Here is a 19062-nt window from a genome sequence, read left to right on the forward strand (position 1 = left end):
CTGTTCATTCAACACATTTTAATTCATATACGGTCTCTCTTGTCTGTGTACCTGCAGTGCCAGCTCCTGGATGTGTCTGAACAGTTCGATGTCTTTTTCCGTCAGGTTCTCGTGGCCGGGCAGCTTCTCATCTTCGTCGCGCCAGTCACTGCCTTCCTGATTGTCTGGGGATCGAGACACAGAGGCGACATTAATGCAAATCTAGTGAGGAAGCTATTTAGACTAGACTGCCAAGATTGATTTTTTTACAATGGTGCTACTGCCACAGCGGGCAGACATTGAACATTGAAGCATTTATACATAGGCCTGATAATCAAACAATGTTGTTTCTCTAAAGTAGGGGGGATTTTTGCGACACATGGGGATGGATGAGGTGAAAGACAAACATGCAGGTCCTAAATCAAGAATAAAAGTCCTTTTGCCACCTTGATCTGTCGTTTACTAAACGGTGCGAATGGAGTTAGCTTCACCCAGTTCTCCTGAGTGTGTGTATGTGTGACAGAGGCGTGTGTTTTTGTATCTGGAGGGAAGCAGGGAACGACCCTGGAGAGAGCGGACGAACAGAGACGCACCAAAGCAAGTTTATACGTGTTGAGTTCGGAAACCGTGATGGAAGATGTCAGCCTCTATTACGAAAAAGACGGTCAGATTAGCCCCCACGTTGTTTTACCGTACGTATATATTAAAAGGTGGGAATCACTGGAGGCCCCATGATACAATATCATCACAATACTTAAGTCACAATACAATCTTATTGCGATTTTAAACATTTTGCGATATGCTGAGTATTGCTATAAGATATATTGCGATATATTGCAATTTATTACCTTTTTTCAACTGCAAATGATGCAGTCTGTCAGCATCGGTTTTATCTAATAAGATACAGTTTTCTTCGCCAAAATTTTGTGTAAATTTGGAGTGTTATTTAACCTTCTCCCCGACAATACCGATGCCAATAGATTCATTAGGTTTTCTATGATACCAGCATCTTCACTCTAGCTATATAACTGAGCCTGTTACAACCTCTGAAAGACAGAACAGCAGCCATCGGGTTGTTAAGAGGTTAATCATTTACATAATAAAAGATCGACACTTGACGTCCGTGTATCGATACAATATCGCCACGCAAAATATTGTGATGCTATGCTGTATTGATATTTTTCCCCACCCCAAGTGTATACGCTAGGCATTACAGTAAGAGTGTGTAAGAACTAACTTCAAAATAAAAGCGACCTTCCGGAGAACGTGATTTCACATTCATTCAATAAGTCAGTCAGTCAGTCAATAATACATACAAATAAATACATAAAAATACTTAAATGAATAAATAAAACAAAATTAATATTAAATACTGAATAAAAAAAAGCCTACTATCTGCAAAAAAGTATTTCAGAGAAAAATACAATTTTAATTGTGTGAATAATAAGTCAAACTTAATGATAAAGAATAGATTTCCAAAGACCAACCTGACAAATCTGACACCACCTTCAGAGTGTCATTGAGAGACTTCCTGTTTCCACAGACCAATTTCACTTTAAAATGATAGCGGACCACCTCAGAGTGTCACTCAGACAATACGAGGACATCCTGATGTGGAATTTCAAAATAAAAGCCCTTTAAAATGTCATATAGGCTATGAGCTGTGTTCTCCTCTAAATTCAGATTAGTTTGCTAGAATGATCAAGCTGGTATGATCGTTCGGTGAAATCAAACAGTTATCTCATCATCTCATTTCCAACAGCTCCAGCAGGAGACCCCAAACTTCCCTTTCCCGGGCCACATTAAGCAGCTCTGACTGGGGGATCCCGAGGCGTTCCGGGGCCAGTGTGGAGATATAATCTCTCCACCTAGTCCTGGGTCTTCCCCCCGTGGCCTCCTCCCAGCTGGTCGTGCCTGGAGCACCTCAGGGGGGCATCCTTACTAGATGCCCGAACCACCTCAGCTGGCTCCTTTCAACGCAACCGAGTAGCGGCTCTACTCCGAGTCCCTCACAGATGACTGAGCTTCTCACCCTATCTCTAAGGGAGACGCCAATATCGAGATATTTATCGTATATCACGGTATAGCCTAAGAATATGGAGATATCATTCATAAGCCATATCGCCCAGCCCTAGGTGTAGAGATGCGCAAGTGTTTTCAATGATAAACCTACTACTGTGGCTGATGTGGCTTTTTATTCATATGTAAGGTAAACTGGTTTGGAATCATCACTCTGGATTTGTCACAAAACTGGATTCATACAGGTTGTATATAAACCTGCTTATCCATGATTGTACAACACATTTTTCAAAGTGGGTCAAAACAGACACTGGTGCCAGTGAAACTTGAAGTGAATGCTCCCAATGCGTCTGCTCCGTCACATTTAATCTCTTCTACAGCGCGCGGTACTCGAAAAGGGAACTGCAGGTGGCCACTTCATATTACAAAGCAATTTCTTTTGATGCACAAGCAACAATTTTCCGAGGCTCGGTCTACAATTTGCAAATAAGTAACTCGAGGGCCGGATAATTTTTTACAACGGGAAGAACACTGAAGCAACGTCTATGCGTCGCAATAACAGCCGGCAGTCTGTTTGTTAGCAAACCGTCGAGTCTGATCAAAGTATTGGGAAAAGATGCACAAAGATACAGTATTTTTAATGTCACGATGCTGACGGCTCATTAAAGTGCAACTATTACCGATTTATACAGTGGAAGTTTTTGAGATGTTAAAAATCATAGCCTGCTTTTCATGTTTTCTGTTACTGCAGTGTTGCAACTTTGCTTTACGCCCTGGTCACTACACACTATACAGTACATTCACATCCCTTTATGTACATCACCTATCACTTATATTACAACTCCAAAAACATTTATGATATCCATGTCAAGCATATTAACTTTATAAACTTTACAATAACGTATTCTAAGCTGCCTCACTTTTTGTAATAATAAAATTAGGTGTGAATCTTCACTGGCCTCACAATTCGATTACAATTCACCTGTCAGCATCTCGATGTATTGCATCCTCAATTTTCTATATTACTGCCCGTCTACTTTTTCATCGATTAATGCAAGCAGTCACATAATTCTGAACTCCTTTTTATTCAGAAAGAGTTTCAAAAATTAGACCACAACATTCTACAATATAAAAAGCTTTTCAATATCAGTGTCTGTGTGACCCACAGCAGTGCCTAATCATTAGAAGAACAAAACATAAAAGTGTGCTGTAATCTACAAAACACGCATTTGTTGTAATTTACTGTCACGCTTGTTTCTCTCCTCTGATCATCGTTTGTCACCCATGAGTGTCACCGAGGGCGGAGGCGGAGCATTGGACACATTCTGTGTGTGCAGAGCTGAGAGACGGCACCGTCAGCAATATTGTACAGAGCGTACCCTCGTGGGGAAATTAAGTAATAACGGTAACAATGAGCCACCCAAGTTTTGCCATTGCATTATTTATATATTAAAAGAATTTTCATATTGGCGCAAATCGGACAAGATGTTCTCTGATACCAATATATCTGTGATAGGCTGATATCGGCGGATAAAATTGTCCAACAGACGTTCGTCGTTGGGCTCTAAATTACATACTTACATTTGTTCAACTGGACCAGTAAAAATGTAATATCTTGCATCAGAGATGTTTATCCGCAGACTGAAAGTCATCCTACAAAAGGCAGTGAAGCTAATCCTTACCTCTGTCGTCTCCTTCTCCTTTGCGATTGGCTTTCTTTCGGATGCGGCACTGCTGTGAATAGTCCACTACTTCTTGCCGTGCTTTGCGGCCCTCGGGCGACGGCGTGAAGAACTTTGTGAGGGCGTCGATGAGGCCCTTGGTCTTGTTGTTGAAGCGCAGGCTGCCCTGCGACAGGTCGTCGTCGTCCCGCATGGAAAAAAGCAGCCGGTCGTCGCCTGGGTAACCTTCGCAGGAGGAGCTGGAGGATGAGTTGGCCGAGGCCGAGCGCTTCCGCCGACCACGCCCGCCCAGCTTCTTGAAGGGCCGCCCCGGCCTGCGGAGAAAGTGAGGAGTCTTGTTAAAGACTCTGCTTATGGAACCACATATGTACTTACTGGACAAACCGTACAGTATATACTTATATATAGATAATGATAAATTACATAGAGAAAAGAAATGGCAATAAAAGAATAAAAACAGCAGTAAGCTCATTTTAGAGAGTAGGCGTTGTGGCTGGTGAAGCAGATACAGTACATCCTGCCGCCACGGCTCTCCGCTGGGCTAACAATGAGGTAGACGCCATTAGCTGAAGGCATTTCTTTACCTGTTCTTGGGCCGCCCCAGCGGTGCGTTGTAGCGCCGTTTGATTTGTGCTGCCTTTTCGTGTAAGAGCTTCTTTCCCTTTTTCCTGGGTTGGCAGATTTGACAAATCCACATGCCTGGGAGAGAAAAGAGTGAAAAGCACAGGTTCATATACCCTGAGGTGGAGTAGACAAGACGGGCTTCAGAGCAGATACCACCATGCTCCAGGACATATCCAACACATTAGCACTTAATCATTTAGTGTGACTATAACGCTCGTACAGAGTAGTAATGTATGAGTTTTGTGCATTCTTTTAGTTGAATTCAATAGGGATGCACCGATACCACTTCCTTTTAAACTCGTGCAAATACAAGTAATCACATTCGGGTACTTGCCGATACTGAGAATCGATATGAGTACTTAATAATACCATTACAGTTCCAACATTGACTTTGAAAACATGTTTTATTTCCATCAGATGTTCCTCACTTTCTGACTATAACAAATTTGATACACAACATAATGCTGTTGCTGACATTTTAACATTTTTTCTTTTCCTGATAGAAACAGAGCCCACCTTAAGTGAACCTGAGCCGGAATTGTTGCTAACTCCGGGGCTAACCCCCCCTTCACTTTAATCAGCAGGTGGCCAAGCAAGACACAGGAGTTTGGCTCGGGTCTTGAGGAGTTGTAAAAACTTCACACTCATTATCACACACCCGCTTTCTCTCTCGATCCAAGCACCCATAAAGTGTGGAGGGCTTTGAAACAAAGTTTCGTAGTGGCAAAACGGTCTGTCACGTGATGCTGCTGGGCCCATAAAGAGTTTTCCCCATAGACTTACGTTGGGAAAGAGACATCTGTAATTCAGCAGCTAATTGTTTTTGAGGTAAATCAACTTCTCAGTATGAACACTCTAATAGCCCTTATATAAATCAGTAGGTACTAAAAGTTGTAAAATGCACTAATAGCTGAGTTATTTTCCTTCTTCCATTCATGTGAGGGAATGACTGTACCGGCCGTGTGTACTCAGACTTGCATGGCTTAATCTTTGAGACAAGCATATGCTACTGGCAGGATCAACCAGGTAGCCCTCGGGACGCAGGTGCCGTTCGCGAGCGCGGACGCCCGACATTCGGACCTGTGCTCTGGGGTTTTGCGTTCGGGGTGGAATGAACGGGCGCCCGGCTTATTCTATGTTTATAATTTAGATTTTTTTGATGCTGGTTGTAGTAGTCGGGTATATTTATAGTGTAATCCAATATTCTTTATATTTTGTATTCTATGGATATATTCCTCCGGTGTTAACATGTACATTTTATGTACTGTTCCTGTGCATTGCTTGGATAACCTGCTGTTTGGGATCAATAAAGTACATCTATCTATCAATCTATCTATCTATCTATCTATCTATTCATCTATCGCTAGGCAGACACACAGCTGACAACTGCGCAGCTAAACTAATCGATGCAGTGGAGACTAAAGTGGCTGCATGTGTCCGCGACAATGCACGAAACATTGTGGCTCTCCCGGACGGGTGAACTGGGGACTTAGTTGCCTGTTTGTGCAGTTGGGGGTGGCACTTCAACCACAGCAGCCCTGCATGCAAGGCACTAATCTTGTCGGCTAATGTCACGTTGCCGTAAAGCGGTATGGTACCGGTGCATCCTGAGCTGTTTCTCATTTTCTCACGATTCTGTGCCTCCTCGTCTCCTCGCTCCTCCGGCTTGTGACCCAGAAATCGATCTCTGCGCTCCATCTTGAAGGACGTCCCAATTCCTAAAATGCATCTCGAGGAGCGAGGAGGCTTGCCGGAGGAGTTATAAGCGAGGACACACCGGTGTATCCTTTGCGGAAGTGTTTTTTGGCACCCGCGACGTTAAAGAGGCGTGACACACAGCTGGAATAATCTCAAACCATGGCAGGACTCTACAAATGTAACTGCTCCTTTTTCATTCATCAGTTGTAGTTATTTAAGATGATCTCGTAAGGCGTTGTTCAACTTGATATTACATATTACGTGTTTATTATTGAATGTAAGCTACATCCAATTCAAGTGCTATAATCTATAATAACATGATGTTTACAGCTGCAAACAGCAAATTATTATATCAATTATATCAACTCTTTATTTGTATAGCATAGTACTTTTCATACAAACATCTGTTGTGCTTCGTTCAATAAAATATATAAAAGTTGCAATGTGTGTGTGTAAAAAAACAAAATCTGACATCCGTTCATTCTTGTCACATAATGCTACGTTGTGAATTGAATTAGTGATAGTAAATAAAGCCTATAAGTTGTCATGAGCACTGTTACAGTATGAGATCATAAAATACAGCGGTAGGCCTATAACAAAACAATGGACAGCTGCTGCAGCTGTGCCACATGTCATATTTAACTGACGTCGCTTTAAAATGACGTCTCCGAGGCGAGGATGTCTCATTTTTGTTAAATGCCTTGTTGCCTCGGCTCCCCTGTCCTCGCATCTCTTCCTCGCCTCCTCTGCTAGGAGAGATGCGAGGAGTCGAGGGAAGAAAATCGAGGATGTACAAACTGGGAAATATGAAAGGCCTCTGGTATCGGTGCATCCCTAGAATTCATGGGAGGCCGTAATTAGGCAGTGAAGAGGTAGGTGATGAGTTAACGGATTCCTGTTTACTTACCTTTTGGCATCCGCGTGAGGGGAGGATCACAGCACTCCATGTGGAAGCCCCGGTCACAGGAGTCACAGAACAACATGTTGTCCTGTACAGTAAACACACACACACAAGTATTGATGATTATCAAACGCTTTAGATGTGTTCAGACAAGGTGAGTCTCAGTGACTCAATGTACATGATAAACACACGACAGCTAGAACAATATCCAGGGGCAAAACTGTGTTTTTTTAAGTCAAATAAACATCACCCATGTCCAATAAGATGCACTTTTGTTAGAGGATACATTTATTAGCAGTCCTGAGCTCCTTCTAAAGACACATTCTGATGAGATTTCCACCTATGTATGCACGAAAGTGCATTAAAATGCTGTTTATTTCATTACTATAAATTTGCCATTTAAAGTTGGATGGTACTTTTGAAAATATCCACCATGATCAGTTTAAGCTACTTCTCCGGTTCCATGTTATTCCCCCATCCTCATAGATGTATTTTATGATTGTGCATCTTGGCAGCATGTTGTGCATTTTGTCTCACCGTCAAACATTCTCTACAAACATTTGAATAACAATGATTCCTCGCTTGACAAGTAAGGAAAAAAACAGAGTGAAATGGTGCCGGTGCTGACTAAAATAGCTCAATCCCAGAGACCACAGATACGTCTATCAGCATCTCTATCTGGCACTTAAGCAGAGAAGAGAGTGTTCACAGACGCTGTTAGGCTGCCGGTCCGCCATATTCGCTCATCCAACTCACCGCATTCTTTCCTTGATCCTGACAGCTGCTGCAAGTCTTGCATTCGATGCACTGCCACCACAGAGCCTTGACTCGCGCTGTGAGCTCTGGGGAGAACTTGAGACAGGACGGGTGGCCTGCAGGTAGACAGAAACGCATACACAAACAAGTGCGTCAACGTCACAGGCTTTTTTTTTTTTTTTTGTGCCACTGCTGAGACTGACAGCCGTGACCCACTTGCATCATTGTAACAGAAGGAAAAAAAGAGCTCCTTTTGAAATTGAAAGCCCTCCCTGAATCAAACCTTGCTGCAAAGAGAGTGTTCAAACATAAATGACAATCTGTCAGAGCTGTGCTTTTGCTGTTTGAAGAGCAGCAAACAAGATGGTCTTGTCTGGGACAGAAACCCGCTGAGGGAAAGAGGAGGAACACAATCTCTCCTCTGCTTTCACTCAGCAGTAGGAAATACATATTTATACCCACAATTTCTCTGAAAACATAGACCAGCGCCAGTATCTGTCAATTGTTGCGTTCGTCTTACTCAAGTTTAAGCATTGGCATCCTGCACCCAAAAAATGGGCAGAGATAAAAGAAAAATAACCCAAATAACATAACAGAATAGGGCTGTACCGAATGGTTCCGAAGCTTCATTCATAACGTTGACATTGAAATTATAAATGAACATTTGAATGCTGCACAGATAAAGTTGCACAGTTGACAGATAAAGATCAGGCTACACTAATATTATTAGTATTATACTCCAGAGTGCTGTTTAGTCCAAAAGTCAACATTATTTATTATTTATTGAAAAAAGATAGATATAATCATTTCCAAAATTTCTAAATATATAGGTTAATATATTGTAATTTTAGTTATATATTGTTTTTCTTCGTAATTTTATAATATGTCTGAGGGAAATGTTGATTTTCACAATTGACTAATCTTTTTCCTCTGTCATTATGCCTTTGCATTTCCTGCATTATGCTGCCCATGTGCTAGCATTGTTAACCTCTGTGGCTTCTAGATGCCGACAGTAACGTTAATATTGCCACTGCTTAGCAGCAGTGTTCTCACGACTTAACCGCTTGAACGCCAAGCATATCGTGTACACGACTTCCCGTGTCGTAAACACGAGCTCACGAGTTTCATTCGAAGGCATCAGTATTCTAACCAATTCTTCTGTGGTTGTTTCTACCACAAAACTATCAAAGTTTAACCAAGTCATAGACTTAACTGGTGCTTAGACGTCGGGGTCTTACAAGTCACAAAGCAGCACTCACCACTATTGCCACAGTCGGCGCAGGAGATGAGCTCCTCCGGCCTCTTATCGCGATTCTGCTCCTTGGTGCCCAGGCAGAAGCTGCAGATGGGGATGGGCTCTGCCACCGGCTGGCAGAGGGACAGGAGAGGTGAGAGGGGGGAGGAGAGAGAGAGAGGAGAGACCGTCAGTCAACTTAACAGCTTAATTGTACAAATGAAAACAACAAAGTGGCCTTGTGTGTCCTGCCACAGTGAATGACTGTCGCCGTGTGTATTAACAAGCCAACGGCGGACTGAAAACTATAACGTCACCGCAGAGCATGTGGAGCTGTGAACAGAGAGTTTAGGATAATGAAGAGCGTGAGAGCTACACTGTGACGATTTAGCATGTATAATTCAAGCGACATGGCATGTGAGAGGCTGCCGTCGTGTGTCAGTGTCTCTGCTGACTTCCTGTGTTGTGTGATCAAAAGCTGTGTCTCGCTTCCTTTGGTTCTAGTTGGCTCAGGAGTTTAATTCCAGTGCAACGTGTCCCATTTTGACACTTATTCTGAAACACGCCATCAGACATTCAGCATAAATCTTTTAGCGTGTCCCCGAAAAACACAAACCATGTCAGCAGGTGTGTGCTCAGACACAGAACAAACACATTATCTGATATGTGCGCACGAGTGCAAAACCGAAGCCGGGTTTTGTGTCCGAGAAAACAAAAGGCAGGAGAACACTTAACATGTTGTTAGACATCAAATAGGACTGGTGTGTCCAATAAAGCTGAAAAATCACATCCCTGAAGCACTGCAGGTGCACTTCACAGGCACAGACACAAGAGGGAGGAGGGGGGAGGAGGCATGGGGTGACTCTCCTTGAAAGTTTCTGGAGCCTGGAAGCCCTGAGGGGAAGTGGTGGCTTACTGCTACCTCAGAGTACACCACAAGTCATTCTCAGCAACACATGCTGTTTACTGCGGGGTATCTAACAGATATAAGTAAGTCACTGTTTAACCCTAAACAGCTTTATACTCCGGCTGTGATATTTACAACTCACATAAATGTCCTGTATACAAATGAATTTTGGTAGCATCAAATAGCAGAACTTGTATTGTGTTTTTATAATTATGTAACAGTGTTGTGTTGTGATTTAAGGTGCCTATAAACTCCTTTTGGCATTTTCTTACTCTATTGCTTTAAAGGTCCTATATTGTAAAAAGTGAGATTGTCATGTCTTGGTTATAGTATAAAGCAGATTTAAGTATTGAAACGTTCAAAATACGGAGAAATACAGACAGCCCATGTTCAGAAATTGCGCGTTTGAAACAAGCCGTCAGGATATCTGTCCATTTGTGATGTCATAAATATACAATATTTAGACCATTACACGGTTTTAAACGTAAACATTCTAAATGTGTCTCAGTTTATTTCCGGTTGTAGTGGATGTGAATAACATCAGCTCACAGGAAGTAAACATGGACCCAAACTGTTGCCTAGCAACGCAATTCCGTTGAAATGAGCTAAAACGGAGTGTTTCAGACAGAGGGTAAATACAGGTGTATTCAGGCAGACAGTATATGAGGAAAATAATGTGTTTTTTTTAACATCACAGCATGTAAACATGTTCTAGTAGAAACACAAAATAAAAAAGTATGAACCTGACAATGAGCATAATATGGGACCTTTAACACTGAAAAAAGCAGTGGGTGTAATTAGGAATTTCTGACAGTGGTCAAACTAAAAAGCAAAACCAAATTGATACAAGCTAGGGATGAGCATTTCAATCAAAAATACTTTTGGATATTCACTGGGAACTGCCAAACACATTTTACTGGTGCATTACTACCAGGTGCTGGTAAAAACAAGGGAAAATGTTTTTTTATGGCTGTCAAAGTTTAAATGAAAATAACGCGACAACGCAAATTATTTTACTGCCACTAATTTCTTTAACGCATTAACGCAACTTGCGATTTTTAGGTTGTAGCAAGCTAAAGCTAGAGTGAAGATACTGGTATCATATGAAACTAGAAAACCTACTAGCTTGTTGCCAAGCATATTTTTTATGCTAAACGCAGTACCTCTGAAGGTTTCTGGACAATATTTGTCATTGTTTTTTGTTGTTCTTTGATTTCCAATAATAAATATTATGTGCAAAAATATATATGCATACATTTGCATAAAACAGCATATTTGTCCACTCCCATGTTGATAAAAGTATTAAATACTTGACAAATCTCCCTTTAAGGTACATGTTGAACAGATAAAAAAAAATGTGATTAATTTGCAATTAACTATGGACAATCACGTGAGTAATCACAATTAAATATTTTAATCAATTGACAGACTTAGTAACCACTTATATCGTCACTGGTCACATACTGGGTTGAATGAAGATCATTAGGGTTAAATACACCTGGAAGTTTCAACTGATGCAAAGTACTTTATAGTAATCCATCATTGTTTTCAGACAGACGGACAGATTATACTACTCGGCAGTCATCAGAGGATGGTTTTCTGTTGTCTCTGTGTAGAACTAGTTTAAGACGGAGAACAGTTCAGTATCGAGCAATGGAATTTATTACCAAGTTTTTAGATTTTTGGAAAGTAACACAACATGTAACAACATGTTAAAATTATATTTGTTTACACAAGGAATAGTGTAGAATATTATGACTTTGTTTTGATTGTTTATGTCCTCAAAGATGTGATATGGATGTAAAGAGCTACCCATCGCACTTTATTTGTGATTTAGTGGATCAGTTGAGTGCTTGATTGAGTGAGTTGAGTCTTTTATTAGGACCCCAGGGAGAGAAGCTTCTGTTGCAATACAGTAACTAATGGGGATCTAAACTAAACTAATCCCCAGTACAGTGTTCATCAGACAACAATGTAAGAGTGGCATAGCCTGTCTAGAGCGAGCTGAGTGTCTGTGTGAGTAGAGCACAAGTGATGGACACTGTGAAGGAGCTAAGGGCTCCGTGGCTGACATGGGAGACACTGTGCGTACGACATCTGTTGCCCGCCTGCTTCCACATCCTCAGCTTTATGTTAGAGCAGCAACGAGGAAGCCAACAACAACAACTCAGACATCTGGGCTGGTGTTTGCCAGCAGGCACATGGGGGAGACAAAGTGGAAGACAGTTCTGTGATCTGATGATGCCAAAGTGGAGCTGTTCGGCCATGATACTATCTACTCTTATGTGTCAGCACAAACACTGCATGGTAGCAGTGGTCATGCTGTGGAGATGCTTCTCCGCAGCATGCTGCTGAAGGTAGCGGGTAACATGAGTAAAATCTGAAGACACATGCCCAAATATAAAGCCAAAAACAACAACGTCCTGGAGTGGGCAAGTCAGGATCCAAACCTCAATCCAATTCAGAACTTGTGGCAGGAGTTGAAAATTGTTGTTCACTCCCAGTCCTCCTGAAACCTGACAAAACTTGAGCAGTGTCACAGCACTCGCAACTCAACTTCAAGCTAGGGATGTGTGACTAATCAAATTTCAATTGCAATTCTGGCTTCCAATGATTATGAAAACAAGATAATAAAATTATTATTGTGCTGCATTCCGTTTTACAATGAAACTCTCGTTTTGTCTTGTGTTATAAATCCAGCTAGGCCCTGTCCTTTACAGTGGTGCACTTTGGCCCCGCGTGGCAGGTCAGGGATGGACGCTTGGTATGGGAGGATCCCCTAGTGGGAACTCTCCCCAGCGCTGGCTGGCTGGCTGGCTGCCTCTCGCGCGGCATGTTTGCTGCGATCGGCTCTAGGTCGCCTTGAAAGGCCCGGGGGTGAGGGTGGTGCTTAACAGCACCCCTCGCCCCTGACCTCGCCACTTATGGTTACATGTCCAGACTCTGTCCTTTCCACACTTCCCATTCATTGTCTATGTAAGCAGCCATGCAATGCATTCTGGTAGCGTGGCGGCGCGATTGGAGAAACGGACCGTCACGTCACCCGCTCCTCATTTGCATAAAGTTGAGGTCTAAGCTACTTTATGCAAAACTCAGGTGCAACTCACCGCCTCTGGAAACTCCCTAGTAACTTTTAACCTAAAAGTTATCGATCTAAAATGAAGACAGATTTAGCGACTGAATTAATTATTTCTCGCATGAAATGTTTTCAGAAACATATTTCGGTGAACTATTTTCATAATATAAGAGAAGAAAGTTACTAAACCAGCCGCCATGTTGGTTCCGGTTTGAAAGCTGGGAGCAGCAGCCCACGAGGGAAAGCCTTCGTCCAATCAGGTGCCTAGTGTGTAGTGGCATCCCATCAAGCGTCCAATGCTGGGAAGCGAGGCGATCCCTCGGGATTTAAAACGCCCCTGTGGATACGTACCATGAGTGCTCACTGTGCCCTCGCTCCCTGCGGAGAGGGATGGAGCTCCCTGTGAGACTGTCAACCGGGACGGACTTTCCTAAGTCGAGATGTCGGCAACCCACCTGACCCGTCTTGAAACACAGAGCCCATCTCGTTTACCACGCTTTGTGGGTGTGACTTTTTTTTTTGACGTGTCGTCACCACTCATATCTACACAACCAATGTGTTTATGAATATATTGTTTACAAGAGCAAAGAGTTCTTCTTAGATCTAGCCTCTTAATTTTGCCCTCAAAGTGCAGCAGATTGATTCATTTATCTGTAAAATGTAGGCTACAAAATGTTCTTTCTAAATGCATTAAGTCAATGAGTAATCGTGTTAGCAGCCTTACTTGAAGTGGATAAATAAATACTAAGCACTTTTTGTGTTTCAGATCCTTGCTTCATTCAGATTAACCTTCAGAGATTTGTTTTCACTTTGACACACTCTTTGTGTTCATCGGTGTCATAAAAAGCCTAATTATCCTACAAATTATTCAGAGCTGTAACACAAACCATAAACCATAAAAAATCCCAGGGCAGATGAATGCTTCTACAGACACAATAAAGCCAAATCTTTTAATCCTTCAGACACTTCATAAGAAAATATCCCCTTAACACAAGGAGCCCCCAGTATTGCTGGGTTCAAGTATCTGAGTGAGGGAATGGTTTTCATTGTTCACACTTACAGGATGTGCTTACAATATTATGAAGCAACCGTGTATTGCAAGCCGGCCCGCCAGGCCTAAATTGACTCCCTGCCAGGCCTAGTCATCAGAGATTTATGTATTTTTAAGGTGGTTTTTTTTAACTAAAATGTGTCAGACAGGTAGCAAACGACCTTAAGGAATAACTCTGTGCGTGGGTTAGCGAGTGTCGGCCAAGAGAGAGAGAAAGAGAGAAACAGAAGAGATGCACCGCGCACGTTGTGTTTGTTTACTAGAAAGTTCATGCGCCTTTCGGGGTTACGAGACAAAACGGGCTTCCACCAGCCAGGCAGCCCGTAACGTTGGCATCGACCGAGAGAGAGGGAGAGAGAGAGAGCGAGAGCGAAAGCGAGTGACATGTGTGTGACAGACGGTGAACATGTCGGTTAATAAATCAATAACAAATCCCAGGCCAAGTTAGGCCCGTTAGCCCCGCAGTTAGCGACAACAACAGCTCGCTCACTCAGAGCTAGCGACGGACTTGGTGAAGTCAGTGGAAGTATACATGTGTGACTGTGTCCGGTTTTCAAAATAGAGTGCAAACAAAGGGAACTGTATATACAAAATACAAATAAGGAAATAAGATTGATTGGATTACCTTCACCAGAAGTATAAAACATTACCATTGTCCCTTATAAATTAAAAAGAAAATACCACTAATTTGTGAGAGAAACGTCTTTATTCTTTGATTTTTGGGTTGCTGGAAAAAAAATTATAAATAATGCCTGATATGTTTGACTTCAAGACATCTCTGATTACATACCTACTGTGTCAATTTAGATATTTTCCAAAGTAAAAGTCCCTAGAAGTGTATGATTCAACTTTTTCCCATGATCTAGTGTTTAAAAAAAGTTAACAAAAATCGCAATAAATCGAAATATCGAATCTCAATACTTGTAAAATCGCAATACATATTGAATCGGCACCCAAGTGTCGAGATAGTATCGAATCGGGAGATAGGTGTATCTTCCCAGCCCTAGTGCATACTGCGTTTATGAATCATATGTTTACTTTTTGTTGAGTTGTTGATTCGATTAATTAATTAAGTTTGTGGTACCTGACCATTGGTCCGCGTCTTTCTCTTACAAAATTCTGTATTCACTTAGCAGAAAGCCTGTTATGTGTGATAATATAATATGACATCTTAAGAGGCCGATACTGTAATCACAAACCACTGATAAAAAAAATGTGTTTATTTTATTTTAATTTACAGGATAGACACCAAACATAATTGAAAATTGAAAGGGAAGTCTATTCTCAAGCATATCCCTGGTGACAGTGATGAATACACTATCAGAGTATACTAATCTGTGCATTTTATATCATTGTGAAATCATGAAAGACTTTGCAGGAGGCACACACCTAAAGCCATAACATTCACTTTAACCCACAGGAGACAATCAAATCATCTATTTAAAATGTGGAAAACAACGACATGACATTCAGTGAAGATGGTGTTACTACAGGACAACAGTGTGAATGCACAGAGCTGCAGAGAGCTCGGCAGGCAGCAGGTCCTGGCAGGGAGGAGACGGGGACAAGAGCTTGATTTATTGGGTTCATTTCCTTCTGACTCAGGCTCCTTCCAACACCCCCCCCCCACCCCCACCCCTCCCACCCCTCCACCCCTCCACCTAACAGCACAGGGACAGAGAGAGCAAGAGAAACAAAAGGTACGAGTGAGGGAGTAATGAGAGAGAGGTAAAGAGACAGAGGAGGGCTGTAAAGAATGAGCGGTGAAGAGCGAGGCAGATAAGCACAGACACGCAGGGTGCAGAGAGGAAGATAGAGTCTTACTTGAGGATAAATGTACAAGCAGTAGCTCTCTATTTCTGAAACCGTTTTACATCCTCACAGGTAAAAAGTATATGGGATGGTGATTATGTACTGGATTATGCTGTAAGATTCCAAAACAAATCATTAATTATGACCTGAATGCATGATGAAAATAGCTATACTGGGCTGCAAAACAAACCACAGAAGAGAAATGGAAGTCAGCAGCGAGAAGAGAGAAAAGAGGAGTGTGAAAAAAAAAGACAGAGTGAGGACAAAAATAAGAATCCAGAGGGCAGGAGAGTGAAGGAAATGGGAAGTGTTAAGAAAGAGAGAGAGAAAAATCTGCAGCAGCAGTCCTCTGAGCAGCCTGCGTGCGACCAACACCTCAATCATTCCTGACGCTTAACCCCTTCCCCGCTGGAGAAGGTCAACTGCTCCCACTCGCCCTGTGAGCGCTCGAGTAAACACGAGCCGAGAGCAAGCGAGCGAGGGAGCGAGCGTTGCCTTTCACACACATACAGACACCCTGTATGGCGACGCACGTTACAGTGAGGCTTCAGTTACTGGCTGCCACTGTAAATTAATCCCCAACAGATACTAAAAAATGAAAAGCTAATCCTCCCTCCATGACAGGGATATTGGAACAGTGAAACACAAGCCTTAAATTCCTCCTGAGAGATGTTTTTCCCTCCCTGTTTCAGCCTTTTCTACCTCAGCCAGCACTGGCTGCCAGGACTGCTCTTACACCACAACATCGCTCTAGAAAATTTCTCACATCGACTGACTGTTCATGGCCGACTTTCGTCTTAAGATGTGTGTGCGTGCCTATTTTAAGCCTGCGTGTTGCTGCTTTGGCATGTGCTCCTCTGTTTTTCCAACATAAGGAGCGTTCAGGAACAAAATGCTGTTCGGAGCCAAAAAGACACGCCTTGTGGCAACTGTTAGCGACTAGCTGTGTCGACTGGGTGGACTTGAAATGCCTTACAAACATGTCTTACAAGTTACAGCGTCCTCTATAAATACACGCCTGAACACAAACGGACAGGTGAAGGTACCCTGGCTGACACACCCACTCGTGCTTTATGGGTCACTTAAGTACAACCGTAGGGCTGTGTATTGGCAAGAATCTGGCGATACAATATGTATCATGATACAGGGGTAACAATTCAATATATTGCGATACTATAAGCAATTGCGATTTTTTTCAAATTTAAGTTTAGGAAAACTGTCATAACACCATGTGTATAAAATCTGACTAAAAATAAAAGTCACTATGTGAAATGACTACTATGGGGACTAACATCATTGCACATGAATACAATTGGACTCATTGGATATCCAAGAGTCTCAGCTTTCCAGTCACACCCAATTTATGCAATTCTAAGACTGTTTAGGGAACCCAGTATGCAGACATATTCAAGCACATCATTTTAGAATAGGTAAAAATAACACATTTGTACTGCATGCAAAAACTGTATGTTTATTTCTCCCATAACTGCATGTGATTATCATAAAGAGAGCATGTCTGTAAAGGGGAGACTAGTGGGTACCCATAGAACCCATTTTCATTCACATATATTGAGGTCAGAGGTCAAAGGACCCCTTTGAAAATGGCCATGCCAGTTTTTCCTCGCCAAAATTTAGCGTAACTTTGGAGCGTTATTAAGCCTCCTTCTCGAAACATGCAAGTATGACGTGGTTGGTACCAATGGATTTCTTAGGATTTCTAGTATAATATGATGCAAGACCCTTCACTCTAGCTAGAAAACTGAGCCCGCTACAACCTCCGAAAAACAGAATAGCGGCCGGGTCTGCCGGCGGGCTGTCAGATTTTGAAGAAGTTAATTAAAAATCTATACAGCATTTTGGAAAATCGATACAATATCGCAAAACATAATATTGAGATTCTCATGTGTATCGATATTTTCTTGCACCCCTACACAACAGTGTTGTCCAGCGTTAGCCTGGCTCTTCGTTTTGTTTTTTCGAAATTAATACTTGAGGCAGCACGCAGCATTGTCTGAGACCTTGTGCAGAGAGATAATTGGTTATAGAAAACAACTAGCGGTGGCCTGGTTTCCCCTTTATATTAACTGGCTTCTGTTGTCCAAAGACAGAGGACAGAAGGGTGAGACAGGAAGGAGAGAACAATGGAGGAAGGACAAAATGAGAGGGAGAAATAGAGAAAGGATAAAAGGCAATGGGAGAAAAGAGAAAGAAGCAAAAGCGTTGCTGTTGTCCTTGTCTCGTCTCAAGTCAAGGATCTCATTAACATGGGAGCCCAATCTCAGCAACCCCCACCACCACCACCACCACCACACTTCCCTTATGGCCGCCCCCACCTCCAACACAAACTCATTGATCACTGTTACAGGACACACTGTGCAGGCAGAGACAACACACAAACACTTTTGCTCTTGTAGTCATTCGATGCACTGAGCTCTAGTAGTCCTGAGATACATCTCAGCACGCCATCGACACATTTTCACACAAACATGTGTGCATGAACGTTCGAGTTGGCGGTGGAGAAGAGTAAACTTGACATTTCAAAACCTGAAATCCCTGCAGCCCCACTAGCCTAGAAATGACATGAAGTAACTGGTTTTCATGTGACACCTACGAGGAAGACCGTGTGTTGTGCCAACATGACCCTCCCTTTCAGCCGAGCATCACCCTCCATTAACGTCGAGGTTAGCCAGGGAGCACAAAGCTAAAAATCGCTGCATCAAACGGAGCGGGGCTGGCCGCGCTCCAGCCGTCACTTCCACAGCTGCTCAACACATTGGCTCTATTTGTGGGGTGGTGAGGTTAGCCATACGCGAGGCCTCACACAGACACAGCTGCACTTCCCGTGCCAAATGCCATCCACGTCACAGTCACTGGTGAGCTCCAGGTAACTGCTGCCCACGGGTGCCGCTGACACTACTACTAATGTGGTTTCTATAGACTCCTATACGCTCGCAGTGTCTGCTCCAGGTGGTTCTTCTGCAGCCAATAGGGTCAAATTGGAACACCTTCACTAAGAAGACAAGTGACGGCTAGTGTAAAGGCTACAAACTGGTAAATCACTGGCACTGTTTAAACCCACTCTCCAGCCTGTATAGAGCCCTTTTCTGTTAGTAAACATGATGACATCATTTGTGGACGGAGCTTTAAGTGGAAGCAGAAAAATTCTCTGAACACGTTAGTTAACGCTGACTAGGAGGTATTGTTGGCTTGTTTTTTTAACAATGGCTGAGGAAAATACGAGTTTCTCACAATATGTACGGTTACTCACTGTCCGGGATCGCAAGTCTTAGTCGAGAAAGTTAACATTGACCAATGGGACCAGA

General features: G+C 42.6%; 1 protein-coding gene across 5 annotated transcripts in view; it reads right to left on the minus strand.

The window, feature by feature from the left end:
* The window catches only part of kat6a (K(lysine) acetyltransferase 6A), a 48836-nt gene that overhangs the window by 20921 nt on the left and 8853 nt on the right, over positions 1–19062 (minus strand). For all 5 annotated transcript variants that reach the window (XM_037776627.1, XM_037776623.1, XM_037776625.1 and 2 more), the window contains exons 3-8: positions 8919–9027; positions 7660–7775; positions 6910–6991; positions 4265–4379; positions 3681–3994; positions 52–164 (exon numbers count right to left, since the gene is read on the minus strand). In XM_037776627.1, coding sequence (XP_037632555.1) covers positions 52–164; positions 3681–3994; positions 4265–4379; positions 6910–6991; positions 7660–7775; positions 8919–9027 — 849 coding nt within the window. The remainder of the gene's footprint in view (positions 1–51; positions 165–3680; positions 3995–4264; positions 4380–6909; positions 6992–7659; positions 7776–8918; positions 9028–19062) is intronic.

This window comes from Sebastes umbrosus, chromosome 8 (assembly GCF_015220745.1).
Source record: "Sebastes umbrosus isolate fSebUmb1 chromosome 8, fSebUmb1.pri, whole genome shotgun sequence".
Classification (NCBI taxonomy): Eukaryota; Metazoa; Chordata; class Actinopteri; order Perciformes; family Sebastidae; genus Sebastes; species Sebastes umbrosus.